The sequence below is a fragment of the Pezoporus wallicus genome, unplaced genomic scaffold, assembly GCF_028554395.1.
Source record: "Pezoporus wallicus isolate ANWC-B61680 ecotype Strahan unplaced genomic scaffold, APGP_CSIRO_Pwel_v1 scaffold_13428, whole genome shotgun sequence".
NCBI classification, from domain to species: Eukaryota; Metazoa; Chordata; class Aves; order Psittaciformes; family Psittacidae; genus Pezoporus; species Pezoporus wallicus.
In genome coordinates, this window is record NW_026637482.1 from 490,410 (window position 1) to 516,518 (window position 26,109).

The 26,109-nt window shown below is 42.5% G+C and overlaps 1 protein-coding gene and 1 long non-coding RNA gene across 2 annotated transcripts in view; one reads left to right on the forward strand and one right to left on the reverse strand.

Moving 5' to 3' along the window:
• Window positions 1-26,109, reverse strand: part of DCC (DCC netrin 1 receptor) — a 602,355-nt gene that overhangs the window by 318,057 nt on the left and 258,189 nt on the right. Inside the window, exon 3 of the mRNA XM_057405653.1 lies at window positions 9,506-9,790. Coding sequence (XP_057261636.1) covers window positions 9,506-9,790 — 285 coding nt within the window. The remainder of the gene's footprint in view (window positions 1-9,505; window positions 9,791-26,109) is intronic.
• The window catches only part of LOC130597281 (uncharacterized), a 269,591-nt gene that overhangs the window by 186,804 nt on the left and 56,678 nt on the right, over window positions 1-26,109 (forward strand). The window lies entirely within an intron of this gene.

Consider the following 26,109-nt stretch of genomic DNA (forward strand, 5'->3'; position numbering starts at 1 on the left):
CAGGTACTTGAGAGTTGGCTTGTTCCACACCACTGGAACCTTCAGTATTCAAAACTTATGGTCAAGAATTAACAGCCCTGAGAATTTCTCGGCTCCACCAGGAGCTACATTTTTATTTAGATACAATGACCTGAAAACATCTGGTTTTAGAACAGCTTTTCAAGCCACTCATGTCAAGATAGTACTAAGTACATGAGTACACTCATGTCAACACTAGTACTTGAAATCATGAGGTGGTTGAGTTTGAGATCCTCAGGACAGTGAGAAGAGCATGCAGCAAGCTCACTGCCCTGGACTTCAAGAGAGCAGACTTTGGCCTCTTCATGAACCTGCTTAGTAAGGTTCCATGGGATATAGCCCTAGAGGGCAGGGGGGCCCAAAACTGTTGGTTGATATTCAAGGATCACCTGCTACAAGCTCAGCAGTGTTGCATCCCAACTAGAAGGAAGTGTAGCAGGAGGGCCAGGAGACCTCCTTGGATGGATAAGGAGATGCTGAGGCAAATTAGAGGGGAAGAAAAGAGGCTTATAAAAGGTGGAAGCAAGGACAGGTGGCATGGGAAGAATACAGGGATGTTTGGGAAGCTAGGGACCAGGTTAAGAAAGCTAAGGCCCAGTTAGAATTAAACTTGGCTAGGGATGTGAAAGAAAACAGGAAAGGGTTCTATGAGTACACTGTGAAAAAAAGACAGTCTAAGGACAACATGGGCCCCCTCTAGAAGCTCTCAGGAGAACTGGCTACCCTGGGTTTGGAAAAGGCTGAGAATTTCAATGACTTTTTTGCCTCTGTTTTCACTGGCAAAGGCTCTGACCACACCACCCAAGTCTTGGAAGGCAGACGCAGGGACTGAGAGAATGAAGCCCTTGGGACCACTGTAGGAGAGGATCTGGTTCGAGACCATCTTAAGAACCTGAATGTACACAAGTCCATGGGACCTGACGAAATCCATCCGCGGGTCCTGAAGGAGCTCGCAAATGAAGTTACTAAGCCACCGTCCATCATATTTGAAAAATGGTGTCAGTGAGATGAAGTTCCCCATGACTGGAAAAAGGGAAATATAACACCCATTTTCAAGACGGAGAAAACGGATGACCCAGGGAACTACAGACCAGTCAGCAAGTTTGCCGATGACACCAAGCTGTGTGGTTCGGTTGATACCCTGGAGGGAAGGAATGCCATCCAGAGGGACCTCGACACGCTTGTGAGGTGGGCTGATGCCAACCTCATGAAGTTTAACCATGCCAAGTGCAAGGTCCTACACCTGAGTCAGAGCAATCCCAGGCACAGCTACAGGTTGGGCAGAGAGGAGATTCAGAGCAGCCCAAGGAGAAGGACTTGGGGGTGTTGGTCGATGAGAAACTTGACATGAGCTGGCTTCAGTGTGCGCTCGCAGCCTAGAAAGCAACCGTATCCTGGGCTGCATCAAAAGGAACGTGACCAGCAGGTCGAAGGAGGTGATCCTGCCCCTCTGCTCTGCTCTTGTGAGACCTCACCTGGAGCACTGTGTGCAGTTCTGGTGTCCTCAACATAAAAAGGACATGGAACTGTTGGAACAAGTCCAGAGGAGGCCACGAGGATGATCAGGGACTGGAGCACCTCCCGTATGAAGACAGGCTAAGAAAGTCAGGGCTGTTCAGCCTGGAGAAGAGAAGGCTGTGTGGAGACCTCATAACAGCCTTCCAGTATCTGAAGTTTGGGGCCTATAGGGATGTTGGAGAGGGACTCTTCATTAAGGACTGTAGTGACAGGACAAGGGGTAATGGGTTAAAACTTAAACAGGGGAAGTTTAGACTGGATATAAGGAGGAAATTCTTCACTCTAAGGGTGGTGAGGCACTGGAATGGGTTGCCCAGGGAAGTAGTGAATGCTCCATCCCTGGCAGTGTTCAAGACCAGGTTGGAGAGAGCCTTGGCTGACATGGGTGTCCCTGTCCACGGCAGAGAAGTTGGAACTTAACGATCTTAAGGTCCTTTCCAACCCTAACTATTCTATGGTTCTATGGTTCTATGATTCTATGATTCTAATTTTTTTTAATGTAAAAATAACTCTGTGCCATATGTACAAGCCCCTTAAAAAAAAAAAATCAGTATTTCCTTTTTTGAATAATTTTGTAAATATTGAAACAAGTTTTGCCATTTTCAGCCACACATAGTATTGTTGTTTCAGTTACATCTGAAAAGTATTTGTACCCTGAACTTTAGTTCAGGGTACAAATTTAGGGTACAAATTTAGTAATTCTTGATATCTTTCAAATTTAGTAATTCTTGATATCTTTCATGTCTTTGATTCCTTTGAGTCTCAACAAACTGGGGGGAGGGGGAATTAATTCATAATAATTATTATCAGATTACTTGTTCCACTTTTTATATTTTTCTCATTTCTTTGTAATCAGATTTAAGGGGGTTTCATTTAAGTCTGCTTTTCGTTTCAGTGTGTTACAGTAACTTTCTATTTTGTATATCAAAATATACTTGTAACTCCCCGACAGCCATTTGCTTCATTCCACTTAAATTCCCTCTGGCTGCTAATCTGACTCATGCACAGGGGAATTCTCTTCTGATTTAAGAGATAATTTTACAGAAGGCAGTGGCGATGAGATAGATGCATATGTTTTCCTGGCACATTCAGTTGGTGGCAGAGAAGAAAGCAGTGTGTTTCATGCAATTAAAAATAACAACTAAAAAAAAAAAAAAATCATGAGTTTGTAGAAAAAAAAGCTTAGCTACAACTTTTAGTTGCATCCGTCATCTCTGATGCGTAGGATATGCAATAGTCATAGTTATTAATACCTTATTAGTATGTTATTATTAGTAGTATGAAATAATATTCCATATTACAGCTCTAGTTACACTACTTAGCATGAAACAAATCTCAAAGCGGGAATGCAAAGGCTGTTCCAACACTGCAGAATTCCCTTTTGTTTTGTATTCTTTGTGAACTGCATTTTAAGAGCAGGACTGGTAACAAATTTAAAGTGACCTTTCTTGTTCTCCCTCTATACCCAGATTTGCAATCCAGCCTACGCTCCGCTATCCGCCAGTGCCAGCCTCCTCAAGCAACCTCAGTTCCATAAGGACCACCACATAAAGGAACCTCCCAATAACAACTTACACTTTCAAATACGTTCAGAAGTAAATGACATCATATTCTTAATGCCTTTGTTCTGAACTCAATCTGTGCTTCAAATACAAGTGCTAAACCCAATCCCTATTTAAAGCAATCACTGAAACCCCTATGCATAAATAAATAAATGCAATTTTCATAAATAAAAACACTAATCTGGCAACCAGCCAGAGATTTGCTGAGCAAATGGCTCTTCGGTGGGTATGAGTTATTCTCCTTGTGGTTGCATTGATCCTGACATCAGCTCCACGCTAAGAGGACACACTGACTTGTACCTACGTCTCTGCCCGCCTGCTCTTTTTTATTTCCAACCAGGCAAGACACTGTAACATGGGAAATGGATATTTACATGTATTATGTAAGAGATTACTTAAACACTAATCAGATTTATATAAGGGAGAGAGGCAAAATAGCTCATTCTCCAGGATTATTAATGAGAATTTTAAATTTAACCTTTGGGGTTTTTTAGTGAAAGGTCAGAATATAGCTAGCTTATAAAGTGACATCAACAGCGCTATTTGTTTGGACAGCTGGCAGCGAGGATAACCCAGATACTAGAAGTTATTATGTGGATATTTTGTAACTAGGATTTTACCTTGTAGGAACACAAATGGAACGATAATAGCATGTGTAAATGTGTGAATACTCTCACACGGCTGCCTCTTTGAACTTGTATTTAACAGATGACATCAGAGGTGGATATACTTACTAAATAAGAAAGTATTTTTACCCCCAGCTGATCCTAATATGACCAATACCAGAAGAAAAATCAGAGTAATTACACTATTGATAAGTAACACAGCTTGCTCTGTGTCAGGGCATGCCCCATCCAAATAGCTGTCCTCTAACGAGGTAAAAATGAAGCCTTTAATAAGAATTACACTAGTTCAAAGGCACAAGTGATGTCTGTGCTTGGTGCACTGCTGAGGACAAGGCTGTTGATCCATCTGTTGCTTGGTTTGAAAGGCAGGAGAAGCAGCAGCAAATAAAAATCCATCCTTGATTTAAGCACTATGGATGGAAAATCCAGCTCAGAGAACAAACAGTTCCAATGGCTATTGCTGGGTTTAAGTGTTTAATTTCTTCTTTATGTTCACAAGAATGTAGCTCCAGGTTTCTAGTCATTAGTTTTTCATGCAGCATATAAAAAAGTTTCAGGTTAAAGAGCCTTACCCCCACCAAGTAAGTGCTTAGAGAACACTTTAGCAGCAAGTCTGTAAAGCTCTCCTTGATAAAGTACAAAATTTCCCAAGTGTTTACCAAAAGGCAGGCTATGTCCAGTAAAAACTGTAATTCTTTTTTGAACTATCATTAATTTATCAACATTCACTCTCTTAGCTCATATTTGGTTGGTATTCATGTAAGAGAAACGCCTTGCAGAGCATCCTCAGCTCTGAACAGAGGCTTTGCACACTTGTGTGCATCACCTCGCTGGTAAAAGAGCATCAAAATACATGTGGTACAAAACGAGTTCAGCTTATGCCACAGTCTGGAACCATCTGTGGAGGGAAGCATCTCTGGCATTGTGCATCACACCTGCAACTTGTACACCTAGAGGTAACGCTGGTTTTGCTGGTGTTTTTTTATGGTAATTTTGTTGTTATTTGGTTGGGTTTCTGTATGTACTGATTGGAATTAGGGCAAGGCACCACTGCAGAAAATAGACACTGGAGAACATATATGTGGAACTGGTTAGATTTAAAAAGAAAAACAGAAAAATCACAAGTTCAGTATTTATTTTAAATTAGCCACATCTGCTGCAAATCTGTTTTTGTCCAAGAATAAACACTCATAAGCACTATCTGTTGAGGTTAAGAATAAGTTAAAAATCTGACTTGGATAACTATTGGCCGAAACAGAACTTACACCCACACTGGGATCCTCCCAGGGTATAAAAGATGAGAAGAATACTTGTAAGTTATCTCTGTACCTGATTAAAGTGTGTGGTGTGAAAAACTGATGGCTGAGCTTTGAAGAGATTTGTGTTTCCACTTAGCCAGACCCTCCTTAGGACTAAGTTTAACTGTAAAACTCATATTAAACAACAGACTCAGGCAGAATAGCATCATTCAGTATATTCCAGCTGTTTCGTTTCCCACACAGACATATATTGGATGTCCTCAGATGAGATGCTTCCTGTACTAACACGACTATTCAGAATCATGTATCACAGACTGGTTTGTGTTGGAAAAGACATTAAAACTCGCTCAGCTCCAACCCCCTCCAACGGGCAGGGACACCTTCCACTAGAGCAGGTTGCTCCAAGCTCTGTCCAACCTGGCCTTGAACACTGCCAGGGATGGGGCAGCCACAGCTTCCCTATCAGGCTAAGACAGTGATAACTGCCAAACTCTGCCAGCACTATGATGTTATATTTAAATAAACCCAACATCACAACTGCTTTTATTTTAAAAAGGGGAGCTGCTTAAGGATCAAAGTAAGCCTGAGCTCATGGGGCAACTTCTGTTGCATGCAGTTCCTTAAACACAGCCATCAACCTCTCGCTCCTAGTTCCTTCTCATGAGATCCATTTCAACTTGGTCCTCTTTGCTGCTGTTACCCTCCTCTCTTCAGAAGTGCAACCGTGAGGAAGGAGCTGAATCACACAGCAGCAACCGAGATCTGCTTGCATTGAATATGAAGGAATTACATGATATTGTTACTGTTATCTTGCACTGCAGCTCAGCAGACAAACTCGGAGACTAGAAGGAACCTCCATAATAGACAAGAGTACAATGGCAGATTACCTGAACAGCTAATGATAAATGCAAGATTATTATTTATAAATAGAGAATTAATAGCTTTCAGGCATCAAAAGACTCAATTTTTGCTTTTAAAATCCCTCTGTATTTCTGAAGTGTCAGAACTCCCAAAGAAACTTACTCATTAATTTACAGAAGCATTGAATTCTATATATAGAATTATAAATTCTATAAATTCATTCCTTAGTACTGGTTTGTATAAGATGTTTTGTCGTGTCCCCCCCCCCCCTTTTTTTTTTTGGTACTGTAGCATTATTTCCTCTAAATTAATCAGATGAGGACATGTAGTTAGGTGAGTACCTGAATATTTTCTCACGTTTTCAGTATTTGCTGTATTTTTTTTTTCACTTTTTTGCCCAGGATTATATATCTGGACCCCAGAGAAAACAACAGCACTTCAATTAGAAAGCTGAAAAATATGCATTTGGAATGAGCTTTCTGCAAAAAGCTGCAATAGCCACTGTTATAATTAAAAGTAATAGATGAAACCTGGCACATTGAAAACTCCTCGAGATTTTTGCTCAAGTTTGTTGGGGCTTTTTTAATAAATGCTCTTCAAAATTTCCTCTCATATGGCCTGTGTACTCCCACATGTATATGGTTTCTGATGGAGGATTTAGTGAGGCTGGAGCTGTTTGTGAAATGTGCTTATTGATCAGCCCTATCAGAGCCTCCCCAGGCAGAATCAAACTTCACAAAGGAAACACGCTTGCAAATGGTCACTTTTACAGTCTCTTTTAGTTAGCAAAGATAAAACTTCATGCCTAGTGCCTTGCCCCACCTTTCCAACACATTAACTGCCTACAAACAACTCCTCTTTGGTATAGAGGTTGAAGGTTCAACTATTCCTTCATTAACATGTCGAGTTAAGCTACAAATTTGGGTCTGTTAGGGTGAATTTCACTTTTTTATCCAGGAAAGTGGTAATTCCTTTATTCAAATACTTTGTTTTTCTAACCTGTATTCATGTTGGATGATCAATTTTTCTATCAAGATGAGATACAGAGAACTCCAGACCGACCATGATGTCAGATCGAATATTTCAGCCACAGGCTCTTTGACTAAATAAACTGAATGACAAAAGATGTTTATACCTCATTCTTTTTTCTTGTGTTACCCTTGGAAGCTGTAGAGAACAGCAGAAATTATTTGCCAGGATTGTGGTCAGTTTTATCACAGATTCTGACAGATATGCTTTGTGTTCAAACAAATCACGACCGTTCCCTGTGGAAGACGCAGCATTTTAAAAATACAGAATTATGATATACTACCTAAATTTTTTTGTTTGTTTGTTTTGTTGCCTGTTCCTCTGAATAGGATTTAAGGCTTTTTCTTTTTTTTTTTTTTTTCTCCTTACTAACCAGGGGAAAAAGGCCAACAAGAGTATTCTGCCTCCACTAATTATGGTATAGGAGAGCTGCAATGGAAGACTCGTTTCTACCAACAAGCAAAAATAGGAAAGGCAGAGTTATCAGCAAAGTATTGGGTAGTTCTGAACCATCAAAGCGTGTACATGAGAACAAGATTCCCAAGAGGCTCAATAAGATCTGAATTTTTGTTTCAGGAGCAGCACTCATTTGTTTTAAGAGCTGCTGTCTGCTCACATTATCCTGAAATGAGACCTTGTGCTGCTTGCCCTAAGCCAAAGTCTGACAGACTCCACTAGTTCCTTGTTTTATATTTTCCTCATTATTTGCTCCAGTGTTTCCCTGGTATAAAATTTTAACATGCCAGGAAGAGATAAATTAATTCCTCTCTCTCCTATAGACAGCCTGAGAGAGGCCATTTAACCAGGATGTAAATGACCGAAATTGGGATAAGGAAGAAACATCAATCCATCCACAAATGATCAGAAATGTATATGCATGGCAAATTAACAATACCCTGAGGAGCTGAAGAGGCTGAAAGAAAGCTTCTAGGTCTGCCTAAAATACAAAGTTTTCTGCTTTTCTTAATTTTAATCAAGAGATATGAAAGAATATTCTTTTCCCTCATACATTTCATTGCTATTAATAACCACAGAGACAGGAATGTCTCAGTGCTGCCCAATGCATACTAAATGGCACAAGGCTCTAAGGCTCCTGGAGAGCCTGGAAGCCCCAAGAGCAACCACCCTGGGGCAGCCTGTTAGACAAGCAAATGAATGGGGAACAGGTCCACACTACAGAGATCAGGTGCAAGTTGTGGTCCCAACAAACATTGGGAAAAGCCCACAGAGAGGTGCAGGTGATGTGGTTTTCCCTTGTTGCTAGCTATTCTGGCTTGCATTTTGCTTTGTAACTCCTAGAAGATCAATATTTGCTACTGAGGACATGGTTGTAGGTTTAGAGACTGAGGGGTAGGTTCTGCTTTTGGCATCAAATTCCAAACAAAAGCCTGTATTTCCCCAGATTGAACTGCAATAAATCCCAGAGCTATAAATCCTAGAAATGAGGATCACTTGCGTTAGTGCATTGACACTTCCCCAAGGCTGATCCTGGCCTTCCCTATTCCTGCAACACTGGTAGACCATCTCAGAAATCTGAGAATCCTGCTTAGTTACCTCTCAGTGAGAAGTCCGGCAAACTAAAAACAGTCGTCTAGAAAATGCATTTATAAAAAATTCTAAAAACACAACCTCTCTGTCCGATTAAATTAGTGGTTACAAGTTAGCATGTCGAACTAGAAGGGAAGGAGGCTTTGCAGCAACACCTTCTTCAAACCACTATTCTGGTGCTCAGTCCTTGATCCTATGCTGTGATGACCGGTAACCATCTATTTAGCTGATGAGTTTATCAAGAGGGAGAACAAGATGCAAGTTGGCTGTGAATTTAGGTACATTATCTGCCGCCGCTAAACCGTGTTAGATCTCAAGCTGTGCTCTGGGCAGCTCAGATGATCACAGCAGGCACTCAAGTGTGCAAGCAACCTGACTTTGATTAGGTAAATTCAGCAGCTAGCCAGCTAGTCCCAACAGATTGTCTTCTAATCAATGGAGTGAAAGAAACTCTTCCAGAGAGTTCTCTGAGACAATAATTATTGTATTCTGAGATGGGAAGTACTTCTCTCTCTCTGTTAACCATTTATAGAAACCAGCTGCATACGTATCTAAAGTTGGTACTTGAAGCTAGGCAGCACGAATACTTCTCTACAGCCCACTCCTCACCTTTGAGAGCAACTGCTTCTAAAGATCTCCAAACTCTTCCATGTGAAAAGGAAACATAAAACCATAGAACAGTTAGGGTTGGAAAGGACCTTAAGATCATCTAGTTCCAACCACCTGCCAAGGGTAGGGATGCCTCACTCTGGACCATGTCACCCAAGTCCCTCTCCAGCATCTTTGTAGCCCACTTCAGGTGGCGGACGCTGCTCTGTGGTCTCCATGCAGCTTCTCTTCTCCAGGCTGAACAGCCCCAGTGTTTTTTGCCTGTCTTTGTATAGGAGGTTCTCTAGTCCCCTTATTAACCTCGTAGGCCTCCTCTGGACTTGCTCCAATAGAATTTGGGAGCTTGTAGAAGTAACTGGAAGGAAAGTGAGATACATCAGCCTAGCTTCCCCAGGAGGAGTGACCGCTCTTTCAGGGAACCAAAGGACCTGACCAGGCAAGAGAAACAGGCAGTGTTGAATTGTTCAGTTCTTACCTGACAAAACCCTGACTTCTGCATCATTTCCAGTTCTTGAGCTGGCTGGATTTTTCGCCAGGCACCTGTAGATCCCACTGTCCCCATGCTGGACCCTGCTGATCTGTAATGCACCGGAGGGCAGGACAGCCACCCGGCTGTCGGCTGAGTTTGGGAACAAGTCCTCCTGGTTTCGCTGCCAGTGCACCACGGGCATGGGCTCCCCGATGACTTCACACTTCAGCAGAATCGTGTCTCCTACAAATGCCGTGACAGATTCCGTCTGGGAAAGAAACCTCAGCGGTCCTGCAAACACAGGCAAAGGGGAAAAAAAGCAATTACATAGATGCTGAAAACTGCAGTTACCTGCTGTTTCCATGCTGATTTGGATTTTGTTAACCATCCAGAGTAAAAATACTAAAAAATTTACATGGCATTCAGAAAACCACTTGGAGATTGCTATAATGGCAGGGTGGCTAACGCTTTCCTTTGTAAGTGACACTCATTAATAGCAAAGAAAAGATGTGTTATCAACATGAAGAGTAACAAATTGTGCCTGAACCCACTTAGGAACAACTTTAACAAAGTACAGATATGCTATCATGCAATATAAACTGCTTAGAACAGGCTGGCATTCAAAGGAAAGCACAAGTAAAGATACATGAGGTAAGGAAAATGTTAGTTGCATCTTGCTGTATTTCTCCTTCCTTTCAAATGAAAAGAAAAATACTTCAAAACCCTCTGATAAATAAGTTGCTCAGGTGATGTAATCAAAACACTTAAATCAGGGAATGGCCATTGTCTGGTTTTCCATGAAGCATTTTTGACTCAGGAGAGCAGGAGAAGAGAGCTGGGACTTTAATTGCACAACTCCCAAGTGCCTCTTTCTCACTCAGTGCAAAAATCATGAGGACCACGTCCTTCACATGGCAGAGAAAAAAAAACCAACAAGTCTGCCATATTCATAATGCAAGTGAAAGATGATGTCTAGGTCATGAACTTTTATCTAGAAGCATCACTGTTTTATACGTAACCAGATAAACTCGTAAAGAGGCCAAGGGGAATGGCTTTGACCTGCCAGGGGGGAGACTGAGATGAGCTCTTAGGCAGAAGCTCTTTGCTGTGAGGGTGCTGAGGCGCTGGCCCAGGGCGCCCAGAGAAGCTGTGGCTGCCCCATCCCTGGCAGTGTTCAAGGCCAGGTTGGACACAGGGGCTTGGAGCAAGCTGCTCTATGGAAGGTGTCCCTGCCTGTGGCAGGGGTTGGAACTGCATGAGCTTGAAGGTCCCTTCCAACACAAACCAGGCTGGGATTCTGTGATGAAGAAGAGGGAAAGAAACCACCAGCTCTCTTTCTGGCTAAATACGAGAAGGACAAGAAGTGACTAGATCAGCAATGTGCTACAGACGGCGTGGACATATCTTGTGGACCTGGTCTGTCCTGGCCAATCTCTAGAAATGACCCTCCCAGACCACCTGGGCACACTCACCTGCCTGCAGGGACTATCTGAAGGCACAGCAGTAAATACAGCCACTCAGAAGCATGTGCAAACACGCACCAAGTGTCCGACAGAGTGAAAACCTTGAAAGATGACCACCAAAAAGAAAGAAAAAGCCACCAAAAGCCACCAAAAAATACATAGGAAAGAGGTATCTTTTTGTTTATGTCAGCCAGCATTCCGTGAAGTCTTTCACAGACTGGTTTGTGTTGCAAGCGACCTTAAATCTCATCCATTTCAAACCCCGTGCCACCTAGATCATGTTGCTCCAAGCTCCATCTGATAGAAGAGGGGTCATTTTACTAGCTGAGACAAACCAAGTTAAATTTTAGCTAAACAAAACCGTATATATGTCAACAAGGAACAATACAAAAGGTAAAGAGCATTCTTTACCTATGCAGCTCACTGAACTAGGAACCATTCTTCACAAAGTGCCTCTCCAGCCCAATGAACTGGGAACCATTCCTCACAAAGTCAGAAGAGAGGCCAACCTAAGACCATGAAAGGAATATATCAAGAGAAGTTCAACTGAAGGTCAGCAAAGATACGAGCAGCCGGGTTCCAAAGGACCATGGGACCCTCACTCAAAATAAACTGTGCATAGTGGGTGATAACCTATGTTCTAGCAAGAATTTATAACACGCATAAGATTCCTGGGAATGATAATGTGTATGTATGAGATAAATGCTTATAAGCAAGAAACTTGTAAGAACTGGCTTGCACATTAAGCGGAGCTATCCCCCATGCATCCACTGCTGTAATAAATAATGCCTGCTTCTTAATGCTACACTGGAGTTAAGGAATTTTATTCTGCCGACTTTCAGTGACACATCCAACCTGGCCATGAACACTTCCAGGGTTGGGCATTTCAAAAAGGAGCTGGCACTAGAGGCTATTAAGAAGCTGAAGAAGAGAATAATGACCTCAACTTTCGAGGCACTAAAATGTCACACAAATATGCAGCAAATCAGTGTCCTGGGGAATGATCAAGTGCTGGAAAAAGCATTACAGTGGGAGCCCTTTCTTCATTGCCCACTTCAAACACTTCTTTTTTCTTGTGATTACATCCATTCTTCACAAACGTTTTGCTCCTGTCTCACAGAGCTTCTGCATGGATGAGGTCTCAAGGCCTGGATTGCCATGAGCTGAGGCAGGGAGATTCATTAACTATACTGGAACTGGCTCAGTAAAGGCTTCCTAATGGCATTTCCAAATGTGAAAAGGAGCCTAGATTAATCTAGTGTTGTACAGGCAATATTTCCCAGTTGCCGTGCTCACAAGTTGTCCCTATGAACAAAGGGAGAGAAGACTGGGCAGTTGCCCCCATGCCATCCACGCAAGCCCTGTCACACTCTGCACCCTTGTACGCCTCCCCGTTACAGCAGGGATGCTACTTTCCTGCCAAGCCGTTGCCACAGATGTACTATTAACAGCTATTCACCCCCAGCAAAGCTGGTGCAAGATGGAAAAACAAGCATTCAACACCTTAATTTAAAAAAAAAAATAAAATTAAAAAACAATTGAAGACAAACACGGTGTGAACAGTGATGGAAAGCTGTTGATAACTGCAGATTTTTTCCAGGAGGAAAGATGGCTAAATCTAACAAGTTACTGTAAAACACTAGGACTAAAACAACTGCCAGAGAGGGACAACTTTTTCCACACCAGCACCGTACCTGCACACAGCCAGCTCATGCTTTGCCCTGTACCTGCAAAAAAGGCAGTTCTGCAGAGATTCAAACTCTTTTTAAGTTTAAAAAACGTAATCAAATCTATGCATAACAGATCAAGATGCTGCAAAAAAATTTTTTTTTGTTTACAGTGTCCAAATGAAAGTATACTAACCTCCTCTTTTCCCTGGTTATGTTCAAAACTCATTCATCTCTCTGCAGGACCATAAAATATGAGATCTTAAAACTACCACTGGATCTTTAAAGCTCTCCTGGCTTAGGCTGATTTATTTTAAAGGCATTTTTTGATGCTACACAGATGTTTGGGTTGTCAGGAGCTGGCTCAAGGGAGCAGACCAGCAAATACATTCTGAGAAAGTCACTTTCCATGACAGACCCTGGAATTAAACATTGCAGATCCCTGGTGATGCTTTGCTCTGTAACCAAAGGATTGCAGATGCACCTCCCTGTGATATACCCACACCTACTCAGAAAACTTAATTGAAAGCGGTACCCAACTCAGACTTAGCACGCAGTCTGGTTGGCAGATTCTATCAGCATTCCCATCTCTCCTTACAGAAGACCCAATTATTAAGCAATTAAAGTTCACTTAATAAAAAGGCTTATCATTTGGGGGACAGACCTCAGGGTCTAGAACATGTTTAGGTATTAAATATTCAGCAATTTAGTAGCACTCAGTACAATCCCCCAGAGAAGAACTGCTTTAAATGCTTTGTTTGTTTCAAATTAAAGTCTGCAAGGTTACTTAACATCAAGACAAGACCTTTTTTTCCACTTTCAATTCACGTAATAGCTGAAGGGCAAGAAACCAAGGTAATGAAAAAGAGTGATTTCCTTCTGCTTGCTTTCAAAAATAGGGAAGAGAGAGCATGGTTGAGTGAATCTGGAAATGTAAATATTTTAGAAACTGCTGTCTAATTCTCTCTTCTACAGGCTGTTTTCCAAAAAGGTGCTACACTTTAATTACTCTATTTATTTTTTTTTCATTTTCTAGCTCCAGTTTATAATTCTGAAAAGGTTTGCACCGAGTAGTGCACATCAGAATTGACAGAACAAGACCTACAGACTTCAACCAATAATCTAAGTACAGGTTCTTTCATAGAAATAGGACCTAAATAAACTCTTCCACTTCTTGTTGCAAACCCCACCTTATGGGACTGGATGCCATTGGTTTTGGAGCAGATAAAACTGGTTAAAAGCTGGCCAGCCAGATTTCTGATTTAAAAGACACTAATCACGAAGGGAAATCAAGTTACCAGTATGCATTCAGCAATATGGCCAGCCAGGGAATACCTGCAGCATGGCACCAGGCAGCCACTCCTAGTACTGTCTGCTAGCCTAATGTAAAGGATTCAAAGAGAAGGATTTTAATATTGCAATAAAATTAATATTAATAAGATATTTTATGCCTTTGCATTTTTTATATATTAAATTTGGGCAGTTAAGTTTTATATAGATGGAAGTTAAACCAATTTACCACAAAGGGCACCTCGGTGTGAAGTGAAGGAGAGGAAGGTGCCAGGCTGAGAGAGCTGGGCTGGGTCAGCCTGGAGAAGAGAAGGCTCCTGAAGGGGAGACCTGAGAGCAGCTCCAGTGCCTGAAGGGGCTGCAGGAAACCTGGAGAGGGGCTTTGGATAAGGGCCTGTAGGGACAGGCCAAGGGGAATGGCTTTAACCTGCCAGAGGGGAGACTGAGATGAGCTCTTAGGCAGAAGCTCTTTGCAGTGAGGGTGCTGAGGCGCTGGCACAGGGTGCCCAGAGAAGCTGTGGCTGCCCCATCCCTGGCAGTGTTCAAGGCCAGGTTGGACACAGGGGCTTGGAGCAAGCTGCTCTATGGAAGGTGTCCCTGCCCGTGGCAGGGGTTGGAACTGCATGAGCTTGAAGCTCCTTTCCAACGCAAAGCAGTCTGTGATCCTATGATTGCCTGTCAAGCTGACAGAAACCTGCACACAGGCTCAAGAGCAGGTGGGGCCAGAAGACAACACTTTAAGTAATCACAGGCTTATTTACTATTGCCTATTTTCAACAGGAGAGAAGTTCAACCACTTCTCAAACTTGTATCTGATATTGGAAATACTTCATCCTATTAGAAGCTGAATATTTCAAATAATACTTATCTGCCAGCAGCTGGGACTGTAGCCACAATATGCCAGAGGAACACAAAATCTTAGGAAGGAAATGTTTATTTGCTCTACAGCCCCAATTTCCAGCTGCTCTCTTCACCTCAGCCACTGGCACAAGTGACCATGGATTATGAGTGCTCAATTTTCAACAAATGCCTAAGCTAAAAATAAGATATGTAAAAACATCGCTAATGTGTGGGTTTTGTCCTTTATGCCTAAATTAAAATGCACATCTCCTGTGTAATTGGTGCAGAGAGTCGTGCTTTCCTCTAGACAATCCCTCTTGCCTTCACGTGGCAGGGGAACCAGTGAACCCATGTGGGTTACCTAAATTAGGTGACTACTGTTGATTGTATTAACACCCAGATGGGATTAATCAGTTAAGAGCTCGTAAGAACTACAAATAAGGCAGGATCTATTTTCCTGATCTAAATACAAGCCACGCTGGTTATTCTGACTACACAGAGAATAGTTAAATCCTGTGAAACTCCTCCCCTGGACACAAAGTACTGCAATTAGGGCTGAAACACACAGGCAGGGTCCCCACTGGTAGATCACATCACAAACACACTGTGAAACAAGCAACATGCGTATCTCTGGTGATTGTGATTTATGATGGGAATGTATGATAGCCTTAATTTCTACTGACTGTGGAGTTTCACATAAGCAAACTTAGATGGAAATTAACATGGCTGTTTGAAAGAACATAAATTACAGGTAATGGCAATATAATCAACATAACACATTGACTGTATCTTAAACTGTTCCATCAAAAATAAGATATTGAAAACTAACTGAGAATTTCAGAGAGTGAGCAACACAGCATCCTTAGAAATAAAGGTACACAACTCTAATTTTCTTTCCTTTTGTTTTCACTGGGTCCCAGGTGTTATTTCTGCAGCAATCCAGTTGTAACCTATCATCACAGCCCTAAGGAGATACCGAAATGCAGCAGTCTGTACCATTGAGCACCCAGTGGCTGCAACCAAAGGGAGAACAGACACAGCTTCAGTTCTGGAAGTTTGATTTAAGATGCTTTAACAAGAATGACTCTGGTGTATGGCCCTGTCTGCAGGAGATCAGGATTGATGTGGGCTTGGCATTAAAACTGTGTATTGAGATGTAAGTAATTACTTATGAAGCACAGTGGCAAATAGCTCTAAATTTACCAAAGTACATCTAGTTACATATATATTATATATATATACATATATATAATAAATAATTCAAATGATTTCCTAACAGAGTGCGTCACAGTATTTAATTTGTATTAATAAACAAGAGATAACTTTTCAATTTCATAGATAATGACTGAGTCTCTGAGATAATACAGGTTCAAATATCTAAAGGCGGCAAAGCCACAGAAACTGGCATCCCACCAGCTCATAAAATGTAAGCAGCTTCTGAGTTCCTCAGGCCTAAAAATAGGCACTTCTGAAAATGCTACGGTGACTGACTTGCTTGCTCAAGGAGAAATGCAAGGTAAGGGAGGGTGTGAGCCAGGCTTTCCCCAGCTCTTCTATAAATATATCAGTGTTTCCTTCCTTTCTATAATACTGAGTGGGGGTTTCCTTCGGGGTACTCACAAGCTGAAACAAATAGGAATACAGTTCAGGGAGTAGCTGAAGGGGGAAAGGAAAGTCAAATTCATGCCAAGTTCTCAGTCTTTCAGAAGAAAGGAGAGAAATAAATGAGCTTAAAGTACAATTCAAGCCTGTGGGCTCTATTGAAGAGGACATGAAAATCAATTTCCTGAAAGAAAACTTAAGGACCAACATCACCAGATACCTTAAAAAGAAAGCAACAAAGGAAGAGTTTAAACAGACACTACTATGTTTAATATTCATTGAACAAGTGTCAAAAGAATGAATCTATTTCACATGCTTTTCTGCTGGTCTCTTAGCATGTGTCTTGCCGCTTTTGGATTAAGGAGTGACTCATCTTGCTTTGTGCCAAGGGAGGGAGAGCAGCTGAGATGTTTCAGCCAGATTCATCCCAAAGTCCGAGCCAAACAAAGCACTTGGCCTCATTTCAGAAGAGCCAAACTGTGGGAGGTTTCTCAGCTTACATATTTAAGAGCGAGACAATTATTTCTGCAAATTGCATTTATCATGCAGTCATCACATGGAAAATGCATCTTGATACTCTTGCTGTGAAGTCCTCTAGTTTTAGATAGCCCTCAGAGCTCCACTGTGAAGACTGAAAGGTGAAGTCCCTGCACTTTACTCTCTGTGGCCCTTTGGGGAGGAAGATAATTTAGTTGACCTCAAACAGTAGCACAGCTGTGGAGGGAATCTCTGTACTGATAACAAAGTCAAAAATACAAGGGACAGATTTTATAGTTGACTGTAAAAGCAAGCGTGTATATGTATATGTTTATATAGATAGATACGTGAGAAGACTTAGGGAAGAGTTTAGTCTGAAACACTTAGGCTGTGTTGCAACCCTGATGCTGCTTAACCTTGGAAATGTTCCAGTTCTCCAGGCATCCTCACCTTTTGAGGAGGTTTTAATCCTGATATTTTACTATTAGATCAGATTCCTCATATAATGCCAGGAAAGCCACTATGTTTCCTCTTAAATCACATGGAGAGAAATGTCAGAAGCCATCTCTTCCTCCATCAGCCCTATCCTTGCCTGGACATGCTCACACAAGTGCTGTTGAACTCATTGTAGGTGAGATGGAAACCACAGATCATGAACAGATGATTCAGAATATCCCATATAGGAAGAAAATATCCCCTTTTCTAGCACAGGGCGACATCAAGGTCTCCTCCAGCACTGCAATTTTCTCTCACAGCATGTTGAGTCCATTACAAATATTATAGCACCAATTCTTGGCAGCAATCTAATTCCACCAAGAAAGGCTTGCTGAAGGAAGATGAAGCCAGGATGTGCCCTCTGATGCCACTTACCTATCACAGGAAATAAATGAACTTATTTTTCTGAAAAAGACTTTTCTCTAACCTGTGCTACTGATGTCAGCTCAGATTATCAAACCTGCAAGAATTTTGAAAATCTAATTTACTTGTCACCTTTTATGCAGCTTGCATGCTGGCTTCGCTCAGCATAACGCATGGAAACAATCTATTTTTTCCATCCATGTATTTATGCTGCAGGGGGATTTTCATCAAGGATTAAATGCCTTCATGGTCAGTTCTACTTAGTCTTTGCAGATCTTCCTCTCTGATTCAAAACACTAGCATAGAGCTGTTGTGCTTGAACATCCCACGCACAGAGGATACATTCAGAACAGCAGAATTTTCAATTTTAACTGAATCATTCAAGTTCAATCCTCAAAATTGGTTTTCCCTTCAATAGAGATTCTTCAGCTTTTCAGAATTCATGGGAACCAATTTCATAGAATTATGGAATGCTTTGGGTTGGAAGGGAGCTTCAAGCTCATCTGATCCCCCTGGCACACCATTAGACCAAGCCCTGCTCAACCTGGCCTTGAACACTGCCAGGGATAGGGCAGCCACAGCTTCTCTGGGCACCCTGTGTCAGCGCCTCAGCACCCTCACAGCAAAGAGCTTCTGCCTAAGAGCTCATCTCAGTCTCCCCTCGGGCAGGTTAAAGCCATTCCCCTTGGCCTGTCCCTACAGGCCCTTGTCCCAAGCCCCTCTCCAGGATTCCTGCAGCCCCTTCAGGCACTGGAGCTGCTCTGAGGTCTCCCCTTCAGGAGCCTTCTCTTGTTCAGGCTGCCCCAGCCCAGCTCTCTCAGCCTGGCTCCAGAGCAGAGCTGCTCCAGCCCTCGCAGCATCTCCATGGCCTCCTCCAGACTTCCTCCAGGAGGTCCATGTCCTGCCTTGTCACTCTTTAAGATCACAGTTTGGAAATAAGACCTTCTTATAGTCACAGGCAAAACATGGCTCTCCATAGATCCACACCTGTAGTTCTCCATGGCTTTTCAGGCAGTGGCTGTATCTAGTTTCCCTCTCTCACAATTTCCACAAGATACGGCCACAGCTTATGACTTTTTGCTTCTTTCTCAAGGAGAAGGGGGGAAAGCATAGTAGATATTTAGAGCAACAAATCTTCTAATATTTATTAACAAGTCTACATGATATACAGAATCTCATTGAGTTTAACTCCCTGTCATTCACAGCAGCACACTACACCTGTGTGGGGAAAAGAAATACTACCCTAAATTTTTATCATCCATTGACAGGCCCACCTACTGCTTTGCCCCTGTTAATACACAAATCAGAGGGTGTAAATCTCTTTATCTTCCTGACGGCTGCTCTTGCCATCACTCGTGGCTCGTAGCCAGCAAGCAGAACAGGCTTCCCCCCAGTCGCCAATGAAATCATCAAATCTGCTCCTCAAACATGAAATAAGAAAGAAGAAAATAGGCTTTGTATTTTATTGCTGAAGAATCTAAAACCGGCCATATTTCAAAATCTCTAATTAAAACTATAAAACATGAGGGCTCTCTCATTTGTGCGCCATGCACTGGGGGTTCACTGGTGTTAGCATCATTTAGCCAGTCATATTTAAAGCCTCATTTAAAGCAGTGATTTTGCTCTCATAAAGCACTGTAGATGTAGTGTAAAGATGCCCTGATTGGAACAGCAACCTCTTGATGTAGTGGTCTACAAACGCAACATGATATTTTTGTGACTTGCCTCATTTAAAGTACTTCAGGACAACCTTGAAAAAAACCTTCAGAGTAATTAGGTGTAACTCAAACCACCCCTTCCAATACACGAACAGAGTCTTCAAGCAAGCCAGAGGCATCCCTGGCTCCAGAGAGAGAAAGAACAAGTGATGTAGCTTCTGACAAGCAGTGATTGCTCCTGGGCTACCACCAACAGCACTGAGATGAGCCATACCTGGGGACAATAGCAGCCACAGCTGAAACCCTGAAGGGAACACAGACAAGCCACGAGCCAAGTGAAGATGCATGGCACAACAGTCCACATCACCCCAGCAGATACAGTAAGGGTTAGTGAGGTCTGTAAGACTGCCACAAACCTCTCTGTCCTGCAAACCCCATCCACTGCATTTCTGAATCCAGCTGCCTGCTTTGAGACTCATCTTCTAAAAATCCGGAAAGCCTAATGTGGTGTGAACCGTGGTTTATTCTCCAATGATACCAGTGGACGTTTCTGATGTGGCAGACCAGTTTTGACATATCAAAGGTCAATCTGCTCACAGACAAGAGAGCTAGGACTCTGCTACCATGAATAACAGATTCTACTTAAGAGAAAATGCTTATGCATATTCCCTTCTCCTTCCCTAATCCAGCACTTCCACAGTGCTCTGAAGAGCCAGTATGTATATAAATTACTACTAATGCAACTCAGAGCAAAAGCCTTCTTCTTTGCTCCCTCCTCCACTGACTATCCACATATCAAATAAAATTCTAGTCCTCAGTCTTCTAGTTTAAGACATTTAATGGTGCAGGGTCATGATATCTATTTAAAGGAAAGATCAATCGAAACCTTCATCTTCAGCTTCATTCAAACACTCATCTTCAGCAAGCACCCGTCTCACTTGTGCTGAAGATCAGACTTTCTCAAGGACTGGGACAGACTGTGAAGCACACTCATGCAAGAAGAAAGATCAGAGATTTCAGAAACTTCAGTTGCAAACACAAGAGCAAATTTGTTCTAATTCATCGAGTGCTGGCATAGGGCACCTCACACACACAGGGTGCAATATATGTGTGCAAAGTGTATGTGGATCTTTCTTAAATGTCAGAATGCAGAGAAAGAAGCCATACAGCCCAAGCATTGGACTTGTTTGGGGAAAGATGCAGATGACTGTGCAAGGCAGTTGCAAAAGAATGAAGATGGGGAACACTGAGGTAGAAGGCACAAGTGCAGCACCTGAGAAGTCCTGCCTGCTGTCTGTTTTACTTACTGGTTTATGCTTTCAGTGTTTGTTTCAGAGGACATCCATTTCACAGCTCTCACCTGGTGGAAATCTTTGAAAGCCACTTATTCTGCTAAAGCTAACTTTAGCTCCTCAGGGGCAGAACATGTCACTAGTGATTAAAGGGATGCTACAGGTCAGGGAACTTTGTTTGGACAAACTTCCAAGTGTATGAACATCAAGCTTTTTGCTCCACAAGCATGGACTAAGAAAACTTTACATCATTAATAAAGATGAGACCAACAGGATGTTTAGACGTTGTATTCAGAGCCATAGGATGTGAAGCAGCTCAAGCCTTGATAGGTTTAACTGTGCCAAAGGAGGCATTCATCCTCTCAAGTGCTGCAACACAGCTGAACAGACAAGGAGGAAAAAAAAACAACTGGAAGTTTATCTTTTCTCTAGTCTGTTATCTGACACACTGCATGAAAACGTGCTTTAGCTCTGTCTCATCTTATTCCAGACACTAAGAAGGTCCAAAGCATATCCACCAACTTATTTATCTCACTCACTTCCCACTGGATTTGTCACAGTGGGATCTGAACACCACAAACAGGACTGTATTCATCCCTGCAGCATTCCTGGAAAGTGGGAATTCCTATTCCTTTGGGCATTGGTATTGCATCTGAAGACAATGCACTTCAGCTATACACCTCTTCGCCTCAAACAGCCAACCTCTCTCTCCTTACATCCTCTTCACATAAGAATATAAGACACATGACATTTTACCTGACAGAAAAAAAAATGCTGGAGAAAAAGTATAGAGAGAACAAATTAACTGTAAAAGCAATACTGACAGATTACACGTGATACTATAGAGCCCATCCAAAAACTCAAAGTCATGAAGCAAACCACATGTCAGAAATAATATAAGACTAAATGAGACATTAAATGGGATGCTAAATGGCTTTTCTCAGTTGGCTAACATTTTTGAACTTCATTTCATATTTTCAAGATCTTTCATTCTTGGCTATATGCTTTCCTTTATAGTAGAATCCCTGTGTTTGCTGCTAATGATAAGGATCACAAAGCTATGGGTTAACAACAAAACACACCCCGCCCTAAGTTAATAGAATTGTGCACAAAATACTAGGAATTGGCTAGAATTATTTTTAATAATAAATCTTCAAGGACTAATTGCACCAGCATATTATCCATACTATATAAGACATCCCAAACTACAGGGATGAACACATAAGAATCAGGTTGTAAATGTTTTACCATTATAGGTAGCAATATTTTCCTGAAATAATCAATTCCTCATAAACCTGTAGTACTTCTTTGTTTATGGGAGAATATTTAAATATGTTTTTCCACATATTTAGGATTCATCCTCCCCTCTCCTTTCCTAAGCATTAAAACTAGGAAAGTTACCATTGCTCTTAATCCCAAGAAATCAGTGGCTTTCACTAACAACTAAGACAAGCTAGTCTTAGATTTACTAATGCATCTGTGGGCCAGGAAAGCATTTGTATCATGTGACTTATCTTTTTGAGACAAATTTGGTAAAAGCATGTTGAAGTCCCAAAATACAGTGCAATAAATGAATTAACTGAGCCCAGCATACACTCTATGGCCATTAAACTGAAAGAAATGCAGGCGGAGGCAAATACCAACTGAAGAAATGCAAAGCCAATTGGCATTTTATTGAGCATTAGCACTCAACCCTAAATCACCAGCTATCGTTGTGTATAAGTAACCATTTAGCAGCAGCGGTATTTGTGTTACAGCAATTCCCAGGGGCCTCAGTGGGTGTTATGGCTCTGTTGTTCCCATTATTACACATAAACACACACACAGGACCAGTTCAATGCACTGTAGGCACAAGGTGCTGTATGTTTAAGCGGAAAGAATAAGCCAAGTGCAAAGAAAAGGAAGTGAGAAATGCCAGCTAACTTAGTGCCATACCAGCAAAATACTCCTGACCAAATGTCAGAGCAAACAGCTAGGAAGTGCTTGGATATGGACGTTATTTGCTGGCATTTTCCCCATTTTATTCTACAATCTATGCATAAAACATATTCTGCCTGTTCATGCCATATCTGAGCCCAGCTCTGTGAGCTAATTCGCTGAACATCAGCCTCTAGTCTGGACTAGATGGTAGCTTCTAGCTCAAACCAGCCCTTTGGGAAACTGGGGCAGATGAGCTCTCATCTTCTGCAATAACTTGCTGCTCTCCATTGGCTGCAGGGTGGTATAAAGCAGCCTCTTCAGCATCCTCCCGACCTTCCCAGGTTTTAAGAGCTCTCCTTGCCCCTGTGTGTGGAAAGACAAACCCATCTACTTAAAGAACAATGATTTATGTTGGCTTGTTTGATTGCACATTGACAGAAAGGAAAATGATTCACTCAACCATGTATAGATGCAAGTAAAAGGTCCTTATGGTTTTCCAGCTCTCATCTGCCATTACTTGCTGAAGCAGGCTTGTCTAGAATGGACAAAACAGAATCAGTGAGTCAAAGCCCTGCGGAGTCACTGCAAGGCACAAGCACCAGACATTTTAACAGTAGCCTGGAACAAAAACTGGAAACAGAATATGAGGAAAAAAAGTATTAAAATTACACCAGGAGAAACCATCTAACACCAGTTCATAACTGCAGAATAATCTGGTCCCTGATGCTTTACCTGACTTTCACATATGTCTTATCTTCCGTTGGCACGTGTCCTCAAACACAGCATCCTCTCCGTCTTTCTTCCATGGGGACTGTATAAAGCCATCAAGGTTACCTCAGGCTTTACTACGTATCCTATTTTAGTTTACAAAAAAACAATAGACCCTTTGCCAGCTGTGCTGCCACTCAGCAGGAGAGGCAGAGAAGTGGAATCTAGATGGAAAACAGTACATACTGCACACCACCCTGCCCTTGGTCGAGCAATCTCTGCCTCAGGAGATCATCCTTGCACCCAGGGAGAGCCACTGGCTACTCTTGAAACCCTTCTATGCAAGGAGCCAAATCCTACTTTATATACGTACACATTCTCAATGACTTAAGTGCTGCTGACTTTAGTGGGACACTCCTTTCTACCACAGGCCATTTTCTTGCCCATAGAACCAAAGAACCTCTTCTGATAAAATGGTCTGTTCTGACAGGGCCTAGCTATTCTCTGGAAGCAAAAGGTAACAATGAGAACAGTAAGAACATCACTGGAAACCAGAGTCCATTAAAATGCAGCGACCTGCTAGCTCTGCTCTGATGAATACTACAGCATTGTCATGCTTTACGACAAATCTAAGATAAATCAGCAGTAGCCCCCAGCACAAATAAGAAACTTGAATATTTTACAGTGTAGAAACTCTGACTTCAAGTTTGCTTTTTATCAGTAGCACAGAACAGGTTGCATCAAACCAAACCACTACAGCGAACGCCGCAGTATTACATTTTCTGCACTGCTATCCTCAGTTACCCTCCGTCTTTATGGCCACATAGAGAATACTATACATTCCATGTTTGCACTTCCCTGTTCCAATATGTCAGGGTTAGATGAGGATATATTGCAGTGGTAACTAGAGGTACTTAGTGCAAAATAAAGTAAGTTGCCCCCAAGTGCAACTCCAGTGGCCTTGTCAACTCAGAGGAGAGAACCCATATAATATGTGAAAGGCAGTCTTTTTCCTTCCTTCGTTCCTTCCTCAAGTGGGAATTTCAGCATTTCGGAAGGAGCTGTTCAACACCGGCCTTCTAGCATCAAAAAAGGATGTTAAGTGCAAATAAATCAAATCAGAGAGAGAAAATAGGATAAGAGTCGTTAAAAGGCACAGTGGCATCCTTTCAGCTATTGCAGACAACATGGTGCATTTACACAAGGCTATTTATCCACTGATCTCAAAATAATTTATAAAGTGTTAATTGACTCAAGAAGCTTCGTAATTTCCCCTGGGAGGAAAAGTAAAAATATTATGTAAGTTGCCTGTGAATTCTTCAGCATAATTGGCTTCTCATTCTGATTTTTGACCTGGCCAGTGGTGATTCTGCAAAGTGCAGACCTGAACAGCATTGAGGTCCCATTGGCTCTCTTGCTCAACAGGTTGCAGGCAACACTGGAGCTGTGACACTGCTGATATGTGAACCCTACCATGCAATTTATCACAAGACAGAAACCCTGTGTGTCCCCAGGACCCCTACATCACAACATCACAAGTCTGCAAGCACCAACTCCAACAGCATTTTTGCATACACAGTCAAGAGGGAGGCGGACTATCCAGCACACACCAGGGTGTTCTGTGCAACACTTTAGCTTCTCTTTTTAGTTTGGGAGGTGACTTTAAGGAAGTCATTTCTCTGATATAGCATTTCATGCCATCCAGAGGGATCTCGACATGCTTGTGAGGTGGGCTGATGCCAACCTTATGAAGTTTAACCATGCCAAGTGCAAGGTCCTACACCTGGGTCAGAGCAATCCCTGGCACAGCTACAGGTTGGGCAGAGAAGAGATTCAGAGCAGCCCAAGGAGAAGGACTTGAGGGTGTTGGTCAATGAGAAAATGAACATGAGCTGGCTTCAGTGTGCGCTCGCAGCCCAGAAAGCAACCATATCCTGGGCTGCATCAAAAGGAGCGTGACCAGCAGGTCGAAGGAGGTGATCCTGCCCCTCTGCTCAGCTCTTGTGAGACCTCACCTAGAGCATTGTGTGCAGTTCTGGTGTCCTCAACATAAAAAGGACATGGAACTGTTGGAACAAGTCCAGAGGAGGCCATGAGGATGATCAGGGGACTGGAGCACCTCCTGTATGAAGGTAGGCTGAGAAAGTTGGGGCTGTTCAGCCTGGAGAAGAGAAGGCTGCGTGGAGACCTCATAGCAGCTTCCAGGGTCTTAAGGGGGCCTATAGGAATGCTGGGGAGGGACTCTTCATTAGGGACTGTAGTGATAGGACAAGGGGTGATGGGTTAAAACTTAAACACGGGAAGTTCAGATTGGATATAAGGAGGAAATTCTTTCCTGTTAAGGTGGTGAGGCACTGGAATGGGTTGCCCATGCAGGTTGTGAATGCCCCATCCCTGGCAGTGTTCAAGACCAGGCTGGACAAAGTCTTGGGTGAGATGGTCTAATGTGAGGTGTCCTTGCCCATGGCAGGGGGGTTGGAACTTGATAATCTTAAGGTCCTTTCCAACCCTAAATACTCTACGATTCTATTCTAAAGGGCTGTAGGAAACCTGGAGAGGGGCTTTGGACAAGGGCCTGTAGGGCAGGCCAAGGGGAATGGCTTTAACCTGCCAGAGGGGAGGCTGAGATGAGCTCTTAGGCAGAAGCTCTTTGCTGTGAGGGTGCTGAGGCGCTGGCACAGGGTGCCCAGAGAAGCTGTGGCTGCCCCATCCCTGGCAGTGTTCAAGGCCAGGTTGGACACAGGGGCTTGGAGCAAGCTGCTCTAGTGGAAGGGGTCCCTGCCTGTGGCGGGGGTTTGAACTGGATGAGCTTAAAGGTCCCTTCCAACACAAACC